Here is an 18505-nt window from a genome sequence, read left to right on the forward strand (position 1 = left end):
ACCAGGATCCTTTAAAGATACTGGGGCCAGGTTTTTTATTTTGTGTCAAAAGGATTGCATAAATAAATAAGTTTAAAACTGATAAAATAAAGATAACACAAGCAGCTAAATAATTTTAGACCAAAAACAGGCAACAGTGATTGCATTGTTTGTAACTTAAACAGCTCTTCCTCTGTACATGAGGCAGGGCATTGTGGGTAAGCATACAGATGTTGAGTTGTTTGTTCTGCTCCACAGTCACACAAGGTGGAGGATTCTTCTAGGTAGTGCCATTTTATTAGATTGTCTTTTGATCTACCAACTCCACTTCTGAGTCTATTTAGGAACTTCCAAGTTGCCTATTCTTGGTTTTCCCTGAAGGCAGACTCTCATGGGGACCATCCAATTGGGATTTCCTGGTTTTGCTGCCCAGAGGGATACTCTTGCTGTTGCTGGAAGTGGTGGTTCTCATGAAACTTTTCCTTGTTTTAAGTCTACTGGGAAGAGGCTGATAGCCATACAGTGGGTGATTTTCAGTGTTCAACCTTATTTCTCTCGCAATTGGCAGCAACTTCCCGTCGCACATCAGGGGCCAGGTAACTTGAATACTCATGGAAGGACCCTGTCCCTGATGGCCCCCTACGTGTATTGGACTTTAACTCCCACAATTCCTAATAGCCGGTGAGATGGCTGGAATTTCTGGGAGTTTAAGTCAAAAACACCTGGAGAACTGAAGTTTTCCCATGCTGGGGTTAGATTATTGAACCAAGACTTGTTAAATCCAGGTTCTAGTTTCTTGGCATCCATAAATCTCTTTACTAACTTTAGACCAGTTGGGAAGGGGAAGGTGGGATAATAAACACAATACTTTAAAAATAATTGGTCTGGCTTGCTGCTCTTAGTGCTACTTGCTATCACAACAAAAGAACAGAACCATCCCTAGATTTTGTTTTGTGATCCTCCAAGCCGTCAGATTTCTGGAGCTGAAGTTATTGAGATGGTAATAATGCAGGAATGCTAATGTTCAAGTGACTCACACTATGCTTGAAGTTCTACTAATATATGAGACCCGCAGTCACTGCTCATTCTGTTCCTCTCTTAAAAGTGTCTGACCACCACAACTTTCCCCTACACATGCCACTTTGACTAATAATTCTGTCTTATTTCAACACAAGGACAACATTCTCTGTCACAATTGTGGGCAGCATGTTAGATTTAGAGGCTGACTGGAACATACAGGTCTGTGGAGGAAGCAGCAATGAAAGGTAAAATATAAGGTTTCCTGTACTTGATGTTGTCCTTCATGAAATTTTATTGAATTATAGAAATCTTCCTAACTAAACAGATTATTCTGAAATGCATTTTACAGATTAAACAAATTTATTTCCTAAATTTGCATTTATTTAAACTGAAACTGGAAATGTTTCCTGTACATCAACAGAAGACAGGGCCTTTGCAAATCCAAGATGCACTGTTTTCTTGTTAGTAAGTGTTCTTCCATAGCAGGCATTTTGAAGCTTTAAACAGGAGTATTTGCAATTGAATTATGCACTCTCTGGCAGTGTAATGGGATCACTTTGCACATGTAATATATGGTACAAGCATATAGTAACAGGAAATGAGATGGAAAATCTTGTAAATCAAAAAAGAAAACTTTAACTTGAGCATTACAGCTTTCTTGATTTTACATATATATATATATATATATATATATATATATAGAGAGAGAGAGAGAGAGAGAGAGAGAGAGAACATAAATGAACTTTTCTTAGCACATCTACTGTTCACTTATGACTCTTATGTTGTCCGCTCATCAAGATGCAAGTTTTTGGAAAAACCTAATGTAGAAATGATATAGAAACACATTTTTCCCTAATATTTTTCAAACAAATGTGTTTTCTTAAATTCCAAGCAGGCACATCAGATGCCTTCACTTGCTGCAACTATTTTGTCTTGATTGCAATTCAGCAGCAACAATCAGGAGAATTAAAAGAGGAGCAAATTCCATATAACCATCTGCAAAATACAGTTCACATCTATACATTCTTTACCAGTAATACATGGGAAAATCAAAATAAAAAAGGAAAGGGTTTCCAATGACATAACTGTTCTTTAATGGCTATATACGGTGGGTAAAATTCTCTTTAATGAAGAGATTCAGTTCAAGCCCCAAGTACTCATTTAGCTCCCACTGGGATGTATTTACTCATGGATGGTAAAGCATATTGTGTAGTTACTTCACCACAATGAGCCTTAAAGTAAGCAATTTGGACAACAGGGTCCTTTGATTGTAGTCAAGCAAAATTGAATTTTATTGGGGAGGGAGATGAACTCGGTGATTTAGACCTGGGAGACTTTTTTTTTTTTTGCCTTTTAGGAGTTACAGATGTGATGCTAAATCCCATGATTGTTTGTTGGGGAACTAACTTTTCTCCCTCCACTACCCTCCATTTACTCCATTCATGCAGTGAAAATATGGAGTTTACAAAAAAATGAGTTATAGGAATGAATTTGGCTCACCTATTGCCCTTTTCCCATGCTCCCTCCCTTCCCTTTCCCCAAATTGTGCACAATGAAAAAAATGGGAAGAAACAGCATTTCCCACAGATTACATATTTGTTGTGATGTAACTTCAAGTCATGTCTGAATTATGACAACCTTAAGGTGACCTTATCATGGGGTTTTCTGGGACTGAGAGTATGTTATTTACCCATGGTCACCTCGTGGGTTTCCATAGTCTTGGGGGAATTGAACCCTGCTCCCCAGAATTGTAAGCCAATCCTCGAGACACACCATGCCGAGCTCTTGAAATGCATGTTGGAATGGTCCATGTAAAACCACCCATCCTCTGCTTTGCAACCAGTTTAGTCAAAAGAGATCTTTAAAAATGAAGGGAAGATGGTATGCCAACCCCAAGTCCAATAGTCTATTGCCAATAATTTTGTGTTAGTGAGGGTAAAAAAGTACATATTTTGGCATTAGGTTATGAATGAAAAGGATACTATTTAGTTCCAACACAGATTTTCCTCGGAGACACTGTTTTTCATCTCTGTCCTAATCTCTCAAGAGACTAGAGCCTTATTTTAATTAGTCTCCATCACAAATAATGATTGCTATGACAAGCTACTTTCTTGTGGGCACCGCATAAGATTATATTACTGTTTTTTTGTATCTGATTCCATGTTCTAGTGACCATATCCTGTGGTTTCCTTGGCAAGATTTGTTTAGAGGAGCGTTTCTATCTTCTTCCTCATAGACTAAGACACTTACCCAGTCATCCAATGGATTTCCTTATCTGAGCAGGGATGTGAACCCACCTCTTCCATCGAGTGTTGATTTCAGTCAAACTACTATACCACACAGTTATCTATATAACCATGGAGGGCAAAGGTGGACCATTTACAGCCTTCCACATGTTTTTGGATTGTAACTCCTATCAGTTTTACATAGCATAGTATGTGATGGATGAATGGTTACAGCTGGTGCTCTGCAATATTTGAAGGAAGCACAAGTTGTCCATTACTGCTGCTTTAGACTTCTCAATAAAAAACGATAGCACAACACTTTACTTACTCTGACGAAGGTCTCCCCTGTGTCCAATGGGCTTAATCTCTAGTAAGCATGCATTCAGAAGTGGTTAATGTCACCATACATTGTCTCAGATTAACTCCATATTTCTCATTTAAGAGCATTTTAGAATGATTTGAAAATTGAAGTGAAGCTTCAGTCAATGATTAGCATGTGTGAATGAACTACAGAGTTGGAGGGAAATAGCCTCAACATCATCATACATACCAAAACAATGTTTTTCAGTTGTGTATGTATGTGCACAATTCAGGCCCCCCGAAATACTAGTCTAACACTCAAACTACTTTACAACACTGGATCTCATGCAAACCTCTTGGGATAGGGGTGGAAATACAAGTAATTGGCTTACTCTTTTTAGCCATTATTTTGCATTTTTCCTTTTTGCTTGATGATGTAAATCTCTCTCACACCAACATAGGGTTTAATATAGGAAAACACAAAGGTTGGTCTACAGGTCTGTTTTCAACATCACCCCCAATCCCAGAGATGTCATTTTGCTAGCAAAAAGCTGCAATATTTCCTTCTTCTTTGGAGTTGTTGCTCTAAAATCACAGTTTCTTACCTTAGTTGCTTATAAGATGTACTTTGTGATATAATTTTCTTGTAAAAAAAAGTCAGATCATAGGACTGAAATTAGGGGGGGGGGGGGGCGTGCAAATTCCCTAAGAAAAATAAAAAAATGAGAAGACCAAAACCTACAAAGACATCCAGTATAGTTTCATATTACTGATTTTTATAGGTGGTATTATTTGTACCATAGGCATTTGGGTTGGCTCCAGGATTTTCCTTTCTGTAACAATTTCCCGTCTGGTAGTACTTACTGAACAATCCAGGGTTTAAGATCGCTAACGGAGCATCCCAATTTCAAGCCTGGGATTCTTAATCTTCATTAAGCGAGCAACTTTTCTATACAAGTTCAGGACCTCAGATTTTGAATGGGAATTTATGTAGCTGTAAAACTAAACCGCTTGGAGCCTCCATCTTGCAAAATGGCACAGGCCTGTCCTTTTGCTTTTTTGTTGACCCCAGAAGAATAACTGACGTCACTTAAAGTAGATTTGAAAAGAAAGTATCATCTGGAATAGATCTCTCAATGATGAACTGTAATGGTTTTATAGCACTTATTTAACTCTTCAACCCAAGATTTAGTAAACTCCGTCCACCTCATTAACTTCAGTTTTGAAAGAAAGGAGAGCAATGCTCCAACCTTTCCTTTTTTAGGACTCTTCAAAACTAACAAGAGGTTCTTTTATTACTCTTTATCCCTCAAAACAACTGTGTTCCATGTGTCAGAATGACTTTTGATAGGGACAAATAAAAGTTCGAAGGTTATGGTAGAATTAGAACAGACATATGGTCCTCTTGTGTACGATTTAGAAGGGGAAATTTCAGTATATTGGAAACGGCTATGCACCAGTAAAACATATAACTTCTGTGAATTTGGTACCAAAGCTTGAAGTTAGTGACCCAAATCTTTTATTTGAAAAGATTTATAATGATTCTAGAGGAGAAAAGATATTTTAGACAGATTGTTACATATTGAAAAATGTTAAAAGATACTGTGCTCCAGGCAAAGTAGAAAAATTATTCTGTTTGACCATTCTAGTTCTACCCATAATTTAAGGGAAGGGTGGGCAAAGTAAATCCGCCAATTAGTGGACTACAATTCCCATCAGTCTTACCTAGCGTAGCCAATGATGGGGAATAATGGGAGTTGCAGTTCAATATCTAAAGACTGCAATTAGACCTCTTCTGATTGAAAGTTTCTGTGTTGCAAAAATCTGCTGCAATTTAATAGTGAAAATAACAAATTGGACAAAAGTTTTTGTAGCCTGTTTGCCCCTTCCTTTGTACTGATGTTTGTCTTACTTTGCCTTTTAAAAGTGAACCTACAAGTACTAGACGTCAAATTAAATTATCCTAACTTAAGAACAGAAAACACGGCTTTTTAACAAATTAAGGTCAATGCGTTCTCGGCACCGACTGACAACTGCTGTCCAGAATTCAATTATTTCTTTTTCCTTCAAAGTACTACTTGCAAATGACAGAAAGCAAGCATTGGTTCTTTGCCAGTATGTGTTCTGAACCTTCCATATCCTTCGATAATAGTAGCATTCCACCAACTAAAACGCCCAATTACTTGACTACATATTGCACACAAAAAATTGATAGTGCGTAAGTGGTGCGTAGCAAGAAGTCAGAATCTGTTGACAATCAAGGGTAGGTTAAAGAATGCCAAAGTGTTTGAAATGTTAATTCAAGATGTTTCGATAATTGTTTGGATGTTGAAGCAGATGGCATAGATTTTGCATAGCTTTTTCATTCTAGAAAACAAATGATTTAATTTTATGCCTATCAGGACTGTAATCTAAGTCTGGATCTACACTGCCATATAGTCCAGAAAATTAAAGCAGATAATCCAGATTATCTGATTTGAACTGGATTATATGAGTCTTCACTGCCATATAATCCAGTTCAAAGCAGATAATCTGGATTTTATAATGCAGTGTAGATGGGGCCTAAGTGAAAGCAAAACATAGAAATAACATCTTATTAACTACTCTGAACTCTTACAAGCAACGACAAGGTATACATTGGAAGGTGTGATACTATCTGCATTTCAACAATTAAGATATTTCAACATCATGTCAAGAAATAGGGTTAGGAAACAATGATTTTTTTCCTATTTACACAAAAATATAATTTTTTTAAAAAATTCACAATGTGAGTAACTATGTGAAAAAAGTTATAATTCTTGAGAAGTGATGAAGAAAAAAGTTTTGTTCCAATTCTATACCTCTTTATGCTATTACAATAAACTATACAAGCAAAATATGCCTTCAAATAAAGAAGTTTAATTTGTAGCACACCGAAGCATATTTTAGAGATTCCTTACAAGAGTTTCAAAGACCATTGACAGAACAGTAAAAGTGGATTATTCTAAAAAGTTAGTTCATTTTGATTTAATTTAGCACCTATTTCTATCCCATATTATCAGATCGCAGTATTTATCCTTCAAACTATGAAAGAGGAAAACAATACAAAACAGAAGCTCCATTAAATAATGTGAAAGAAAATAACTAAAAAGATGCAGCCGCACTGAGAACTTAAGGGTACAGAGGCATAACATAATATTTTAAAAAGCACAAGATTAAACAAAAAAAATCTTTCCACAAGGATATTAACCATAATAAAAGAGAAAACACTAAAAGCAGCCATTTGTTAGGTGCCAATATGTAACAGAACCCATGAGAGAAACAGAAAAATGCCATAGTTAAGGAAAAAAGGGTCTGGATTTTTTAAGGGAAGAGCATTCTGACAGACATTACATGAAAGCTTTGCCAATCGGTGACTGTGTGGTCCCCCTTCTTGTTAATAAATCAAGCGTCAAAAATTGATCCTCAATTAATAAGAAGCCTAAGCTTTTTCCAAGGATTTGTAGTATTCTGTCAGCACAGTCCATGCCTTAGGAGCCATGAAACCTTCAGGAGGATTTTGCCCATCTCGGGCCAGTTTGCGCATGCGAGTTCCTGAAATGAATTCAAAATCTTCGTGGCTGAAATAAAACACAAAAATGACAGGCATTTCAGGATAACAGTTCAACGGTTATAATGACATTTTCATTTGAATTTTAAAATACAACTATCTGGACCCCAGGGATTTCTGCCAAAGATTATTGACTCTGAAGTGTCTCCATGCAGCACATTCTCACACACATATAGAAAATCATATGCCAGGAACTGCAATGAAATCATTCAGAGTTATATCTTCCAGAACAAAGTTCTAAGGTTTTTCCACACCTCTTCAAATCTGGGTTCACAAATTGAAACCTCTCCTATCAGGTGTTGATGGCACTGTTTTGGCTATCATAAAAAGTCATACGCAGAAAACAAAATTCACTGTTAGAATGTACAAAATGTAATATTTATCCATATGTTTCTGTATACCTTCATTGCTGCAAGGAAGAAGAAATAGAAATTTCAATGTGAGTAGATGCTTTGAAAGGACTGGTGCTTGGGATAAATACAAAGTCGACTCCATCCTGTTTGGGGAGGCTCTCAAGAAGCATTCAGCTATCCAATCAGCTGCTACGGGAAACTTAGGGTGCATCTACATTGTAGAATTAATACAGTTTGACAACATTTAACTGCCACAGCCCAATGCTATGGAATATGGGAGTTGTAGTTTTACAAGTTCTTTAGCCTTTCCTGTGAAAGAGTGCTGGCGCTTCACCAAACTACAGCTTCCATGATTCTACAGCCCTGAGCTATGGTAGTTAAAGTGGTGTTGAATTGTATTAATTATACAATGTAGATGCACCCTTAGATAGATCTTGGCATTGTTCACCAAGGCAATTCTCAGTTGAAATATACAATAGATACATATATAGGTTAACCTTTGCATTTGATTATTAAAAAGTTGTCAAACAAACACATGGGACAAAATCAGAAATCCAGATGACCATGAGATAAGTACTGAATTTTATTAAATGTTACAAAATTCAGAGTAGGAATGAAACCAGACAAAAACTCCTAAGTACTTTGAAGAAACAGTAATCAATCCAACAATAAAATGCAATGTTTTTACTTTATTTATTCGATTTAGAGCACCTATCTTTAACTCATTCTTTCTTAGTTTGAAACACAAGCCAAATGCTGACCTCAGTTGGCTATAGCTCTGAGAATGTGAGAAATTGAAGCCAAAAGTATGCAGGGGAAGATCTGTTTGCCTTAATCTTTAACTTCACTTAGCAAATAAAAAACGTCAGTCTTCCTATGGTATACACAAGAAGTTAGCATCATAACTCTTGATTTAATTTTCTGGATATGAAGAAACGGAAATGTCCAGTGAAGTTATCTTATACACAGTTTTAGCCTGAGTTGTTGTAATTCTTTGATCATAGAGCTGCTCCTATCAATAATACATGACAAAGTGTTGCCATCAACATTGGCTAGAAATCTTAGCCTTTAGCTGCTCCACCAATATCAGATTGGAGTTAGCCTACTCAGATTTTACCTACCTAGAAACATCTGGGCTACCAGTTCATTTCTGGGCAAAATTCAAAGTTAGTTTTAACCTTTAAAGAGCTAAATTGATGTAGCCAGAAAATAAATTGCCAGAGTTCAATTGCAACTCCTTAAAATTGCTCACGCTGATAGAAATTTCAATCCTACAGTACTTCACCTACTCCTGATTTTAATAATATAATTCAAATTCAACTCAGCAGTAGGTAACACTGAATTGAACAGAACTTAATGATAGCTAGACATCGACATTACACTCTTGTTAGCTATAACGAGCTCTTACAAATAAAGGAAAGGTATAAATTGCCTTTGATATGAATAGCCTTGGCCCTAATAATCTTACAGCATGACCTTGCAATGAAGTCCAGAAACATTGCAATAATAATAATAATAATAATAATAATTTATTTCATTTTTTACCCGCCTCTTCTCACGGCTTGAGGTGAGGCATCACATGGTATCTCAAATTCTGGAATAACACTGATTTCTGAAGTACAAGGTCTTCTTTGTTACAGCTCCTCGAAATGCAATGCTGTCCATACACACACCCCAAAGCTCACATGGCTTTCTGTTTTGTTGTCTTTTCCCAAGGCAAGACAAGATCTTGTGTTTCACCACATGTTTGGCAACATTCTTTTCTGTGCTGCTTTCAATCTGTGGTTAGTTTTTAATGTGCAATCTTGGCTTTTGTTTTTGTTTGGGTTTTTTATGTACTGTGTCTTGGTGGCATTTAATGTTTCCTACGTGTTTTCAAAGTCAACACTGGAAAGTGGACTAGACACTTCTAACTAAACACTTTAAACAAATAACATGGATCTTGTTTCAGTCTTCCTTTCAACTTTTGAGACCATAATTCTGATCCTTCGCTGCTTTTTTCTTCTTCATCAGATGCATTAGAACATTCCTTCTGTTAAAAAACATCTGGCTGGGTTCCTGATAAGCCTTGGAGTTTGCTAAAAGAGTCAACTGTATATATTTCAGGTGCTTCCATTACTTTTCAGTTCTTATATTGCCATCCATTTCATTTGCATCTCCGTGTTATGTATTATTGGCACCTCTATCCTCTGGATTGCACGGACCTTCCTGTGCTTTCTAAAGAAGGGCAAGCCATGGAGGCAGGGATAGAGGTCTAAAATATTGCCAAGGGACCATTCAACTGTATGCAGTGCCCAAAAGGGATGTTTTGGGCAATGAATTCTCAGACACTGTTTTCCTAGTTCCTTCCTCTGAAATAACCTTCAGCTTCACCATAAAGGAAAAAGCCAGGCTGTCATAGTCTGCTCGAGTCCACTGCGGTGGGTAGTCACTGATATTCTGTGATATTCACCCCCAAAATGAAAATCCAAATGAGCTCTTATTTTCAGCTACATCATAGGAGAATCACAACTTTAAATTTTGAGTGGTAGCTGGACCATTATTTAATTAAAGTGAAAACTTGAACAGGATGAACTGAGTTGGGTCGTTTCAATAGTACAGATACTGGTACAGGCCAGTCGTATAATATGCTTGATGTTTTGAGGATTAGATCACTATCCAAACTAAACCAAAATATTTGTATTTGTAAGTCAGTCCCAAATGCAGCTGGATGACAAGCTAGGGTTTTTTTCATCCTGAATGTGAAAATATCTGTGGAACCCAAGAACCCAAATACTTAATAAAACAGACTGGATCAGCTCCAGTAGGTAATATTTTTCAGATGTGTTGCATATGTGTCCATCACTCAAGGACTTGCAACTGAATATGTGAAACCCCTTGATCAGGAAATACTATGTCATATGTTATGAAAGTTAGAACTATTCAAACAAGTTCAAACAAGCTATCGCCATTTGCCATAAGATTTATGCTGGATCTAATAATTATCTATGTAGCACAGAGATAGGAAACAACTAAATTTCAAGGTGATGTTGAACAATGAATTCCATCACACACACACACACACACACACACACCAACTATTAACCATAGCTGGCTAAAATTAATGATAGAGAGTCCAACAACAGCAGCAACATCTGGTCCATCACATGTTCCTCACCCAACCCAGCCCAATATTGTCTATTCTGACAGCCAATGGTTCACTTCAGCTAGGCAACTGAAAAATAACATGCTGTACCGAACTATTGAAAAAGCCTCAGCATAAGTTAGATTAACTATCTTATCAATCTGTCATCTACTCTAATGCATACTTACCTGACAAGGTCTAGTGCCAAAGTACTTTTTTAGATTTTAAAATCTTCCCAAGCTAACAAAGGGGTGTTCTGACGACTGCAGCCCAAAAAATAACTTTTCCAAGCCAAGATCTTTCCCATTCACTGTTAATTAGTTCCTTTTAACTTTCTAAAGAATGTGGAGCTTTTTCCTTAGATTGTGAGATCAAGCAACAAGCAAACAAGTTAGCGAATTCTACCATCTATCACCAAAGCTCAGTACTCCAGATGAATTCTAGGCAAAGACTGCACTTGCTGCTGCTATATAAAACCTCTATGGGGTGAGGGCACTTCCTCAGATTTATTAACTCTCCCCAAAAGACTTCTTGATTGTAATTTACAAGACACATTTCTGTTTTTAATGGCATTCATTTACCAGGACCCTGTGGCTTTTACAATAGACTTTCAATGGGGGGCATCTCTTATGCCTCTGTATACTACCAAAAATGTGGTCAACTTGCCAAGTCATTCTGTGTAGTACACACCCCACATGGTCAGAAACATGTAATTTTTAAAGGCCAAACAAAACAGATGGCCTTTCATCATAACCATTATGATGAATAGCCAAGCTTTTTGTGTTTTATGGCAGCTTTTCATTACAATTAATGTTTTTAATATTTCTGTAGCACTCCCACTCTACTTTTTGAAATAGTCTAGAGATTGTTTTGTCTGGAACATTTGACAAAACACCACAATTAAAAAAATACTGGGAATGAACTGGCTGATACTTTGAATAGCCCCTCAAGATTTCTTTTTTTAAAAAAATTATGCCCAGGGGTGGGGTGATTAGACATATTTTAACACTTCTAAATCCCATCTTGAACTCACACAGGGCACTAAAATTGCTATGCATAATGCACAGTTCTAAATTGTATTGTCCTTGCAGATGGCCAATTCTCTCACTCCAGAAGCAACTCCGGTTGCTCCTTACACGAAAAAAAAAATGTATGGTGAGTTTGCACACATATGGCCCTTTGGTATTCAATGCAGTAGGACCAAATGAATAGGAAAAAACGGATGCGCATCGAAAGACTATTGGTCCCTACTTTCACCCCATACAATTTGAACCACAAGAGTAATAAAATCCTAATATTTGTTATCTCTAAGATGTTAAAGATGTGTGTGCTTTAGTTGTGTGGCTCTTCCTTGATGGGTTGGACTGGATGGCCTTTTGGGTTCTTCTAACTTCATGATTCTATTTAATTTAACCAGAAATTCCTTAAGTGACAATATCCACATTTATGTAAAAAAAATCTGTGTATGACCTGCTATTTGGCAGGGAAAGGAGAACAATAAAAGCCTACAAGTTTGTTCTTCCCTGACGTTTCGATCAAAGAGGGGAAAATATCCTAGACCAATTAAAGTCTTTCATTCCTCCCACCCCAGAGCCAAGTGGTATGTGTGAAGCCCCAGCGGCTAAAAGGAACTCTCACTAAAGGGGGATTTAAAACACCGCTCTCAAGCTACCCTTTCCCCCCCTTTGAGAGCATTTCGCCCTACATCTGTGGTGCATGCTACAAAGACACCACACACACAACTGGGAGTTCTACTTTCACATCTTGCCAGGCATCATCTTTCCAATCCAGCTCCAATAAACACATCCCTACAGCATAATTAATTGAGACCCATTTGGAAGATTTGCTCAACAATATGTTTTTCCACCACCATGCTTTGAGGATGGAAAAGTCAGAGAACATAAAGATTTATTGACTCAAGAACACACATTTTCAAGCCAGCCAATCCTGGCGCAATAGCCTTAATGCAAGCATAAATTAAGAGCGCTCTCTTTAGGCAGCAACTGCCTATGCTAAATGGCAAACAGCTTTCAAGATACGTTTGGGAGTTAATTCGCTACAAAGGCAGACTTAATGTGAATACTGTTCTTAGGGCATGCCTTAGGACACGCTTGAGCACATTACTCACAACCCAGGTACTCAAGGTACTAATTAATATGCACTAGTCTATACAAAAGTGATAAGATGAATAAGGGCAACAAAGTTACACTGTATGAAAATAGCAGCTTCTTGATTGGTCCAATCAAAAATTGGGGTGAATCTCCTTTCCAAATGGGATGCTATATTTATTGGCTCTGCTTTTTAATAGAAGATGTAAACCAAACCATCTACTACGTTAACAACTGAGCAAAAGCATATACTATTATTTCTACTAGGAAGGATAAACAAAACAAAACTGTGAACTCACACTGCAGTTCTGCATTACTTACACTGTATAAATAGCTGAAAGCAGGAGTCATCTGTACATCATAGTGAAAAATACTTCTTTAAACCCACAGCCCAATTTTTGCATCAGGAAAACACTTTAGAAATTATGCAAGTTTACACAGTTGTTGTTTATTTGGTTTTCTCTTCATATGGAGGGAATAAAGATCTGTGAAGACAGAAACCCCATTCCTGATTGCTTCAAATCTTATTTCATCAATTTCTTTGGCCTCTGAAATTATATGACCATTTTCAAATATTGTTTTTTAACTATAAGATTTACTAAATTAAATTGTATGTCTAATCATTAATTCTGCACTCCCACAGAATGTTGACAAATACAAAGGTTAACGCAATGTACTAAACCCCTTTATTTAATAAATTGCTTTGAGAGTCAGTCTTCCCGCACTATTAAATACTGCAAGTATATTTCTCTTAGGTTTTTAAGAACTGTGCCTCAACTGACTTCCCTAAACACCGTACTTATTTGGCCTTTTCTTTTTGTCACTCAGACACAAAGTAATAGTACAAAAACTTTGTTTTCTTCCTTCTAATCCCCTCAACCCCAAACTCAAATACTGGTGTTCTTTTTCAAAGTCAAATGTACCACCAGCAAGTCAGTCAGCTGGTTTCTAAAACCTAAGTGTATCCAGTGGTACTTTAATCTTCAGCCGTGGGCGTCCTTGTAAAATATGGCATGATAAAAATAAGTGATTATTCACAAACTTCCCAGAATGATCTCTGTTGATTTCACAATGTTCATATGCACTTAATTACCAACTGGGCTTCTTTAATACAAAATTCTGCCTTGCTAACCACAAAGTCTCAATGCACTGTTAATTTTATCCTAAGCAACTATGTTCTGTTTGAGAAGCTGAATGTAAAAAGGTTGTGCGCAATTAAAATCAAAAGATCTGCATTTTTCTCAGGGAAAAATTAATGTTTTAGTCCACACAAGAGATAGTGTGTGCGATTCTACAACATTACTTCAAAATACATATCTGCTATTATTTTTTCTAGGAAAATCAAGGTCATGTAACCATTACACTAAAATTTAAAACAGATATTCAGACATTAAAATGAGTCTGTCGTGCAATATCTAATTTCCTTCATAACAAATAATTAACTAGTGGTGATGAAGAATGACTTCTTTGAGAATATAGTAAAATAAAGATAGAAGGAAAGACACAATCATAATATGGAAGGCCAATTGAGGTCCTGCTCTGGTCACCTTGAGTGTTTCTACCCAGATGACATACCACAGCCTTTCCTGCTTTTACTGAAGTCCATCCAGGTTCAAATCCCGGGAGCAGAATGAGCACCCGCTGTTAGCCCCAGCTCCTGCCAACCTAGCAGTTCGAAAACATGCAAATGTGAGTAGATCAATAGGTACCGCTCCAGCGGGAAGGTAACGGCGCTCCATGCAGTCATGCTGCCCACATGACCTTGGAGGTGTCTACGGACAACGTTGGCCCTTGGCTTAGAAATGGAGATGAGAACCAACCCTCAGAGTCAGTCACGACTGGACTTAACGTCGGGGAAAACCTTACCCTATGCTACCTTACTAGTTGGTAGCACTACTATGCTCATGAAAAAAGAGGCAAAAAGAGTAGATTGCCAATGAACCATCTGAACAAACCAGATGTCAAATGCCCCCTAAATTCAATAGCTTATCCCAAAGAGAATAGATTAATTGCAAAAATGACTAACTCAAAAACCAGCACTCATATAAAATCAAATAACTCTACATCGGACTAGCAACTGTATTTAGACCAGTGGTTCCTAACCTTTTGTTCTCCAGGTGTTTTGGACTTCAACTTCTAGAAATCCCAGCCAGCTTACCAGATATTAGAAATTGTGGGGCCTGACGTCCAAAACACCTGGAGGTCCAAAAGGTGGGAACCACTGATTTAGACCTTTCTATTTTCAGATCTCACTTTTCTGTCTGCTTTATTTTCTGTATCAATCAGGATGTGTGCTTTAAACAAGAGTATAAACAATCTTAAAATCAAGCAGTACTATGAATCCAAGCTGGTGAGAACCTGAATCTGATTGCTTCATTTATCTTGTATTGATGAAAATACTCTGTGAGACAAAACAAAAGCACTTTCATCTCTCACTAAAAACTCTCTGATGATTACTATATTGAGAATTACCTTCATTTTAGCCAATTAAAAAACAATCACTCCCGGTTTAGTAGATACAGGTTGAGCATCCCAAATATGAAAATCCAAAAATCTGAAAAAGTTTAAAGTTTTTGTCATCAGCCATCTGCTCCATCTTCCTTTCTCCTCCTCCTCTTCCTCCTATCTCTGTCACAGAAAGGAGGAAGAGACTGAGGAAGAAAGGAAAAAGGAAGGTAAGTCTCACCTCCCTTTTTTTTTCTAAGGCGAGCACTACCCCACTCTCCTCAGGCACGCAAAAAATGGAACCTCACTAAGGTAGTGGTAGTGACAATGGTGATGGTACAAAAATAGTTGTATTGCTTCTTTTCTTTCTTACTTACCAGGGCTCCTCTTGCCAGCAAGAAATATGACAATCCTAGCAAGACGAGCCATGAGGGTAAAATGATGCAGAGAATGTGTTTGTTATGGGGGATAGAGAGAGCATGCCTCTCCACACACACCTCTTGTATCTCAAAATTTAGCATTTCCCACCTTTTCCCACCTTCTGCTGCTTCTCCTCAGGCCATGCATGGGTGTGAGAGCAGCATTGCTGCAATTGTGGGGGACTCGCATAAGCACATGTTGTACAAGCTAATACTTTGATTTTCAAAAAATTATATGCAGATATAGCTCTTCCCAAATCAGAAAAAAATCCAAAAAAACTTCTAGTTCAAACATTTTGGGTAAAGGATACTTAATGTATAGTTTTAATTTTGCCTTATCTAACTACCTAGAAGAAGTCTGAATTTACCCACCTCTGATCCTCCTGAAACTGCTAGAAATTTTTAATTTCTTTTTTAAATTAAGTTTTTGCATCTGTATCTAAACTGGATCCTGGGGAGATTGGGAAATTTGATGGTACGTCAACTTCTCTAATTTGTTAACCTTGGGCACAGTCTGGAAACAGTTAAATGAATTTTGTTGAATATAAGATGAGAATACCACAGAATATATGTTGTTCTCTTTAGGTAAACATCTTATTTTATGTCAGAACCTATTTATCTATCTGTGGTTAAGAAAGATATGAACAGACATGGAAGATGATGAGAAGTGAGAAGACTATGAAGGCGTTCGAAGTCTGAAGAATATAGTATTGTTTTAGTGTGTTTGATGAGTTTATATTGATAGTATCTGGAATGTTTATTTGTAGATTTGTTTATTGAATAATTAATAAATATTATATATTCATAAACTGGATTCTATTTTATTTTCTGTAACTGCAGGGATACAGTTGTTATAACTACCATCTCCCCCCACAGTATACATAAAAATAACAGCATGAAAACACAAACATGTAAACAACTCCTTTTTTCCAATTGTGTCACTGTCTTGTCCAGGTTGCCAAGTGAAGAAAAGGTAAAAGTACTATACCCTTTCTTTGTGCAGTTGACAGAAAGACAGCAGCAAAACATAGATAAATAATGTAGAACCAAAGATTGATGCTGTAGAACTTTGGATAAGGACATACCTATCACAGGTGGACACATTCTTAAATTATTAAAACAAAAAAAGAAACTCATCACGCCTCTAGAAATCTCTCAGATTGTACAACGACATCAAATGTAGCTTGAAACTAAATTCCCAAATGGAGATGTTTAAAATAAAAATTGCAACCTGATCTACAGTATCGCAGCAAGCACTACTTTATATTACAGATGCAGGAACACTCATTGCTTCCATTCCAGGGCCACCCAGGGTGTCAAAACAATTTCAGAGCAGTGGAGATTCAATCTGCTTTTTTCTAAATGGCGGTCACAAGACACAAAAAAACTAAAAATGATGAAATGTTGAGTCTGGGGAGATGGGTTCTCAAATCAGGAAGAAAGTAAATTGAGCCTGGGCCCAAGCAATGAGAAATTACTTGGAAGCGAAATAATACATGCTGAGATGTGCCGGCATGCAAAACCAAATACCCCAAACACCATACCCGGTTTATTATGCAGAACATTCATCAATTTTTTAAAACCAAAAAAAAACTTACTGTTCCGAATCATAGTAATCCATACACTTCTTTTTCTTGTTATAAGCCGCCACTCTGAAGGGTACAATTTCCAGCGTTATCAGGCCTGGCGCCATAGTCAGTACTTTGGCACCATGGGTTGGATCATAGAGATCTTTTCCAGTCTCAGGGTGAGGCATGCCGGCAGGATCCCGGCCCACAATGTAGAAGTTCGCTCCTGCAACCATCCTTGACCTGCAATGCCACTGAACCTAGAAGGAAACATGAGAAAAGAAGTCAGCAGAAGGAATGAAAGGAGAAAAGGGAAGTCAGAAGCCTCTTGGTACGTAAAATAAAACAGAGAGGGAAAATTATCTCTGAACTACTGTATATATTCTTGAATAAAATGACCTCTTGTATATGCAGAGAGTAAATTTTGAGGCCAAAATTGCGATTTTGATGTGATCCATGGGTAAGTCAAAGATCATTCTGCAGAGAGGGCAAAACACTAATACCACAATTTTTCCACCAAGGCATTTAAAAGGCCACAGTGGACAAAGGAGAAGGGTCAGTGCTTCTTGTAAGGTTCTCTTGAGATTAACTAAGCTTTTGCCTTTCGCCACTCTACCCAAAAAAGGAGTTGAGAGTTACAATACATGACTCACATTAACCTTTGGGTAAGTTGATCCAAGTTTTGGGGGTTGATTTTTTTTAACTAAAATGTCTAGATATATACATGAATATGTAGGATAAGCTATAGGGTCATATAGTCATTAAGAACGGAGATAATCTTGTTTATTGCTTATTTGCATGTGTTCAGTAAATCAATAAAAAGCATACACAGAGTTGCATAAATGTAATACTTCTCAGAAGCAACACAGAGCAACTCTCCAAAACAGCATGGTATCAATTCATGTTGGTACTTCCTGCCAGCAATCTGAACAGACAATCACTCCTAAGAGAGACTAAATTTGGGTTAATTTCCTTTCAAATAGTATTAACCCCTGTAGCTACAGTTTTTACTTCTTTGTGGGTATTATTTTCAGAGTTCTTCCAGTTTAGACTCAAATAATCCGTGTGTAGCACACTACCATCTGGAAATACATTCTTGATCAGATGAAAATGCAACCATCCTGAAAGGGCAAAAGAGGTGGACAAAGTAGAAGGGACTAATTATGGATATTCAACAGATTGTGGAACATGCGGGCCAGGAGTAGGGGACATGTGGCCTATCAGATGTGGTTGGACATCTCCGCAATCTCATCAACATAGCCAGTTGTTTCAGTCTCACACCTGAAGGGCCATACATTCCCGTTCCCAGCTTACAAGTCAGTAATCTAGACCAAAAATGTATTCTTCCAGCAAGAGCAATATGGTAGGGTCCATA

The 18505-nt window shown here is 37.3% G+C and overlaps 1 protein-coding gene across 2 annotated transcripts in view; it reads right to left on the minus strand.

Moving 5' to 3' along the window:
• Nucleotides 1–6402: 6402 nt before the first annotated feature.
• papss1 (3'-phosphoadenosine 5'-phosphosulfate synthase 1) overlaps nt 6403–18505 on the minus strand; it is a 65715-nt gene continuing 53612 nt past the window's right edge. The window contains exons 11-13 of one of the 2 annotated variants that reach the window (XR_010006782.1): nt 17161–17390; nt 13020–13183; nt 6985–7123 (exon numbers count right to left, since the gene is read on the minus strand). Coding sequence is in view for 1 of the 2 variants with exons in the window: in XM_062982801.1 (XP_062838871.1) it covers nt 6985–7123; nt 17161–17390 (369 nt within the window). In the remaining variant the exon portion in view is untranslated. Of the gene's footprint in view, nt 7124–13019; nt 13184–17160; nt 17391–18505 lie in introns of both variants that reach the window. The other variant, XM_062982801.1, reaches the window with a different exon arrangement.

Source organism: Anolis carolinensis, chromosome 5, assembly GCF_035594765.1.
Source record: "Anolis carolinensis isolate JA03-04 chromosome 5, rAnoCar3.1.pri, whole genome shotgun sequence".
Taxonomy (NCBI): domain Eukaryota; kingdom Metazoa; phylum Chordata; class Lepidosauria; order Squamata; family Dactyloidae; genus Anolis; species Anolis carolinensis.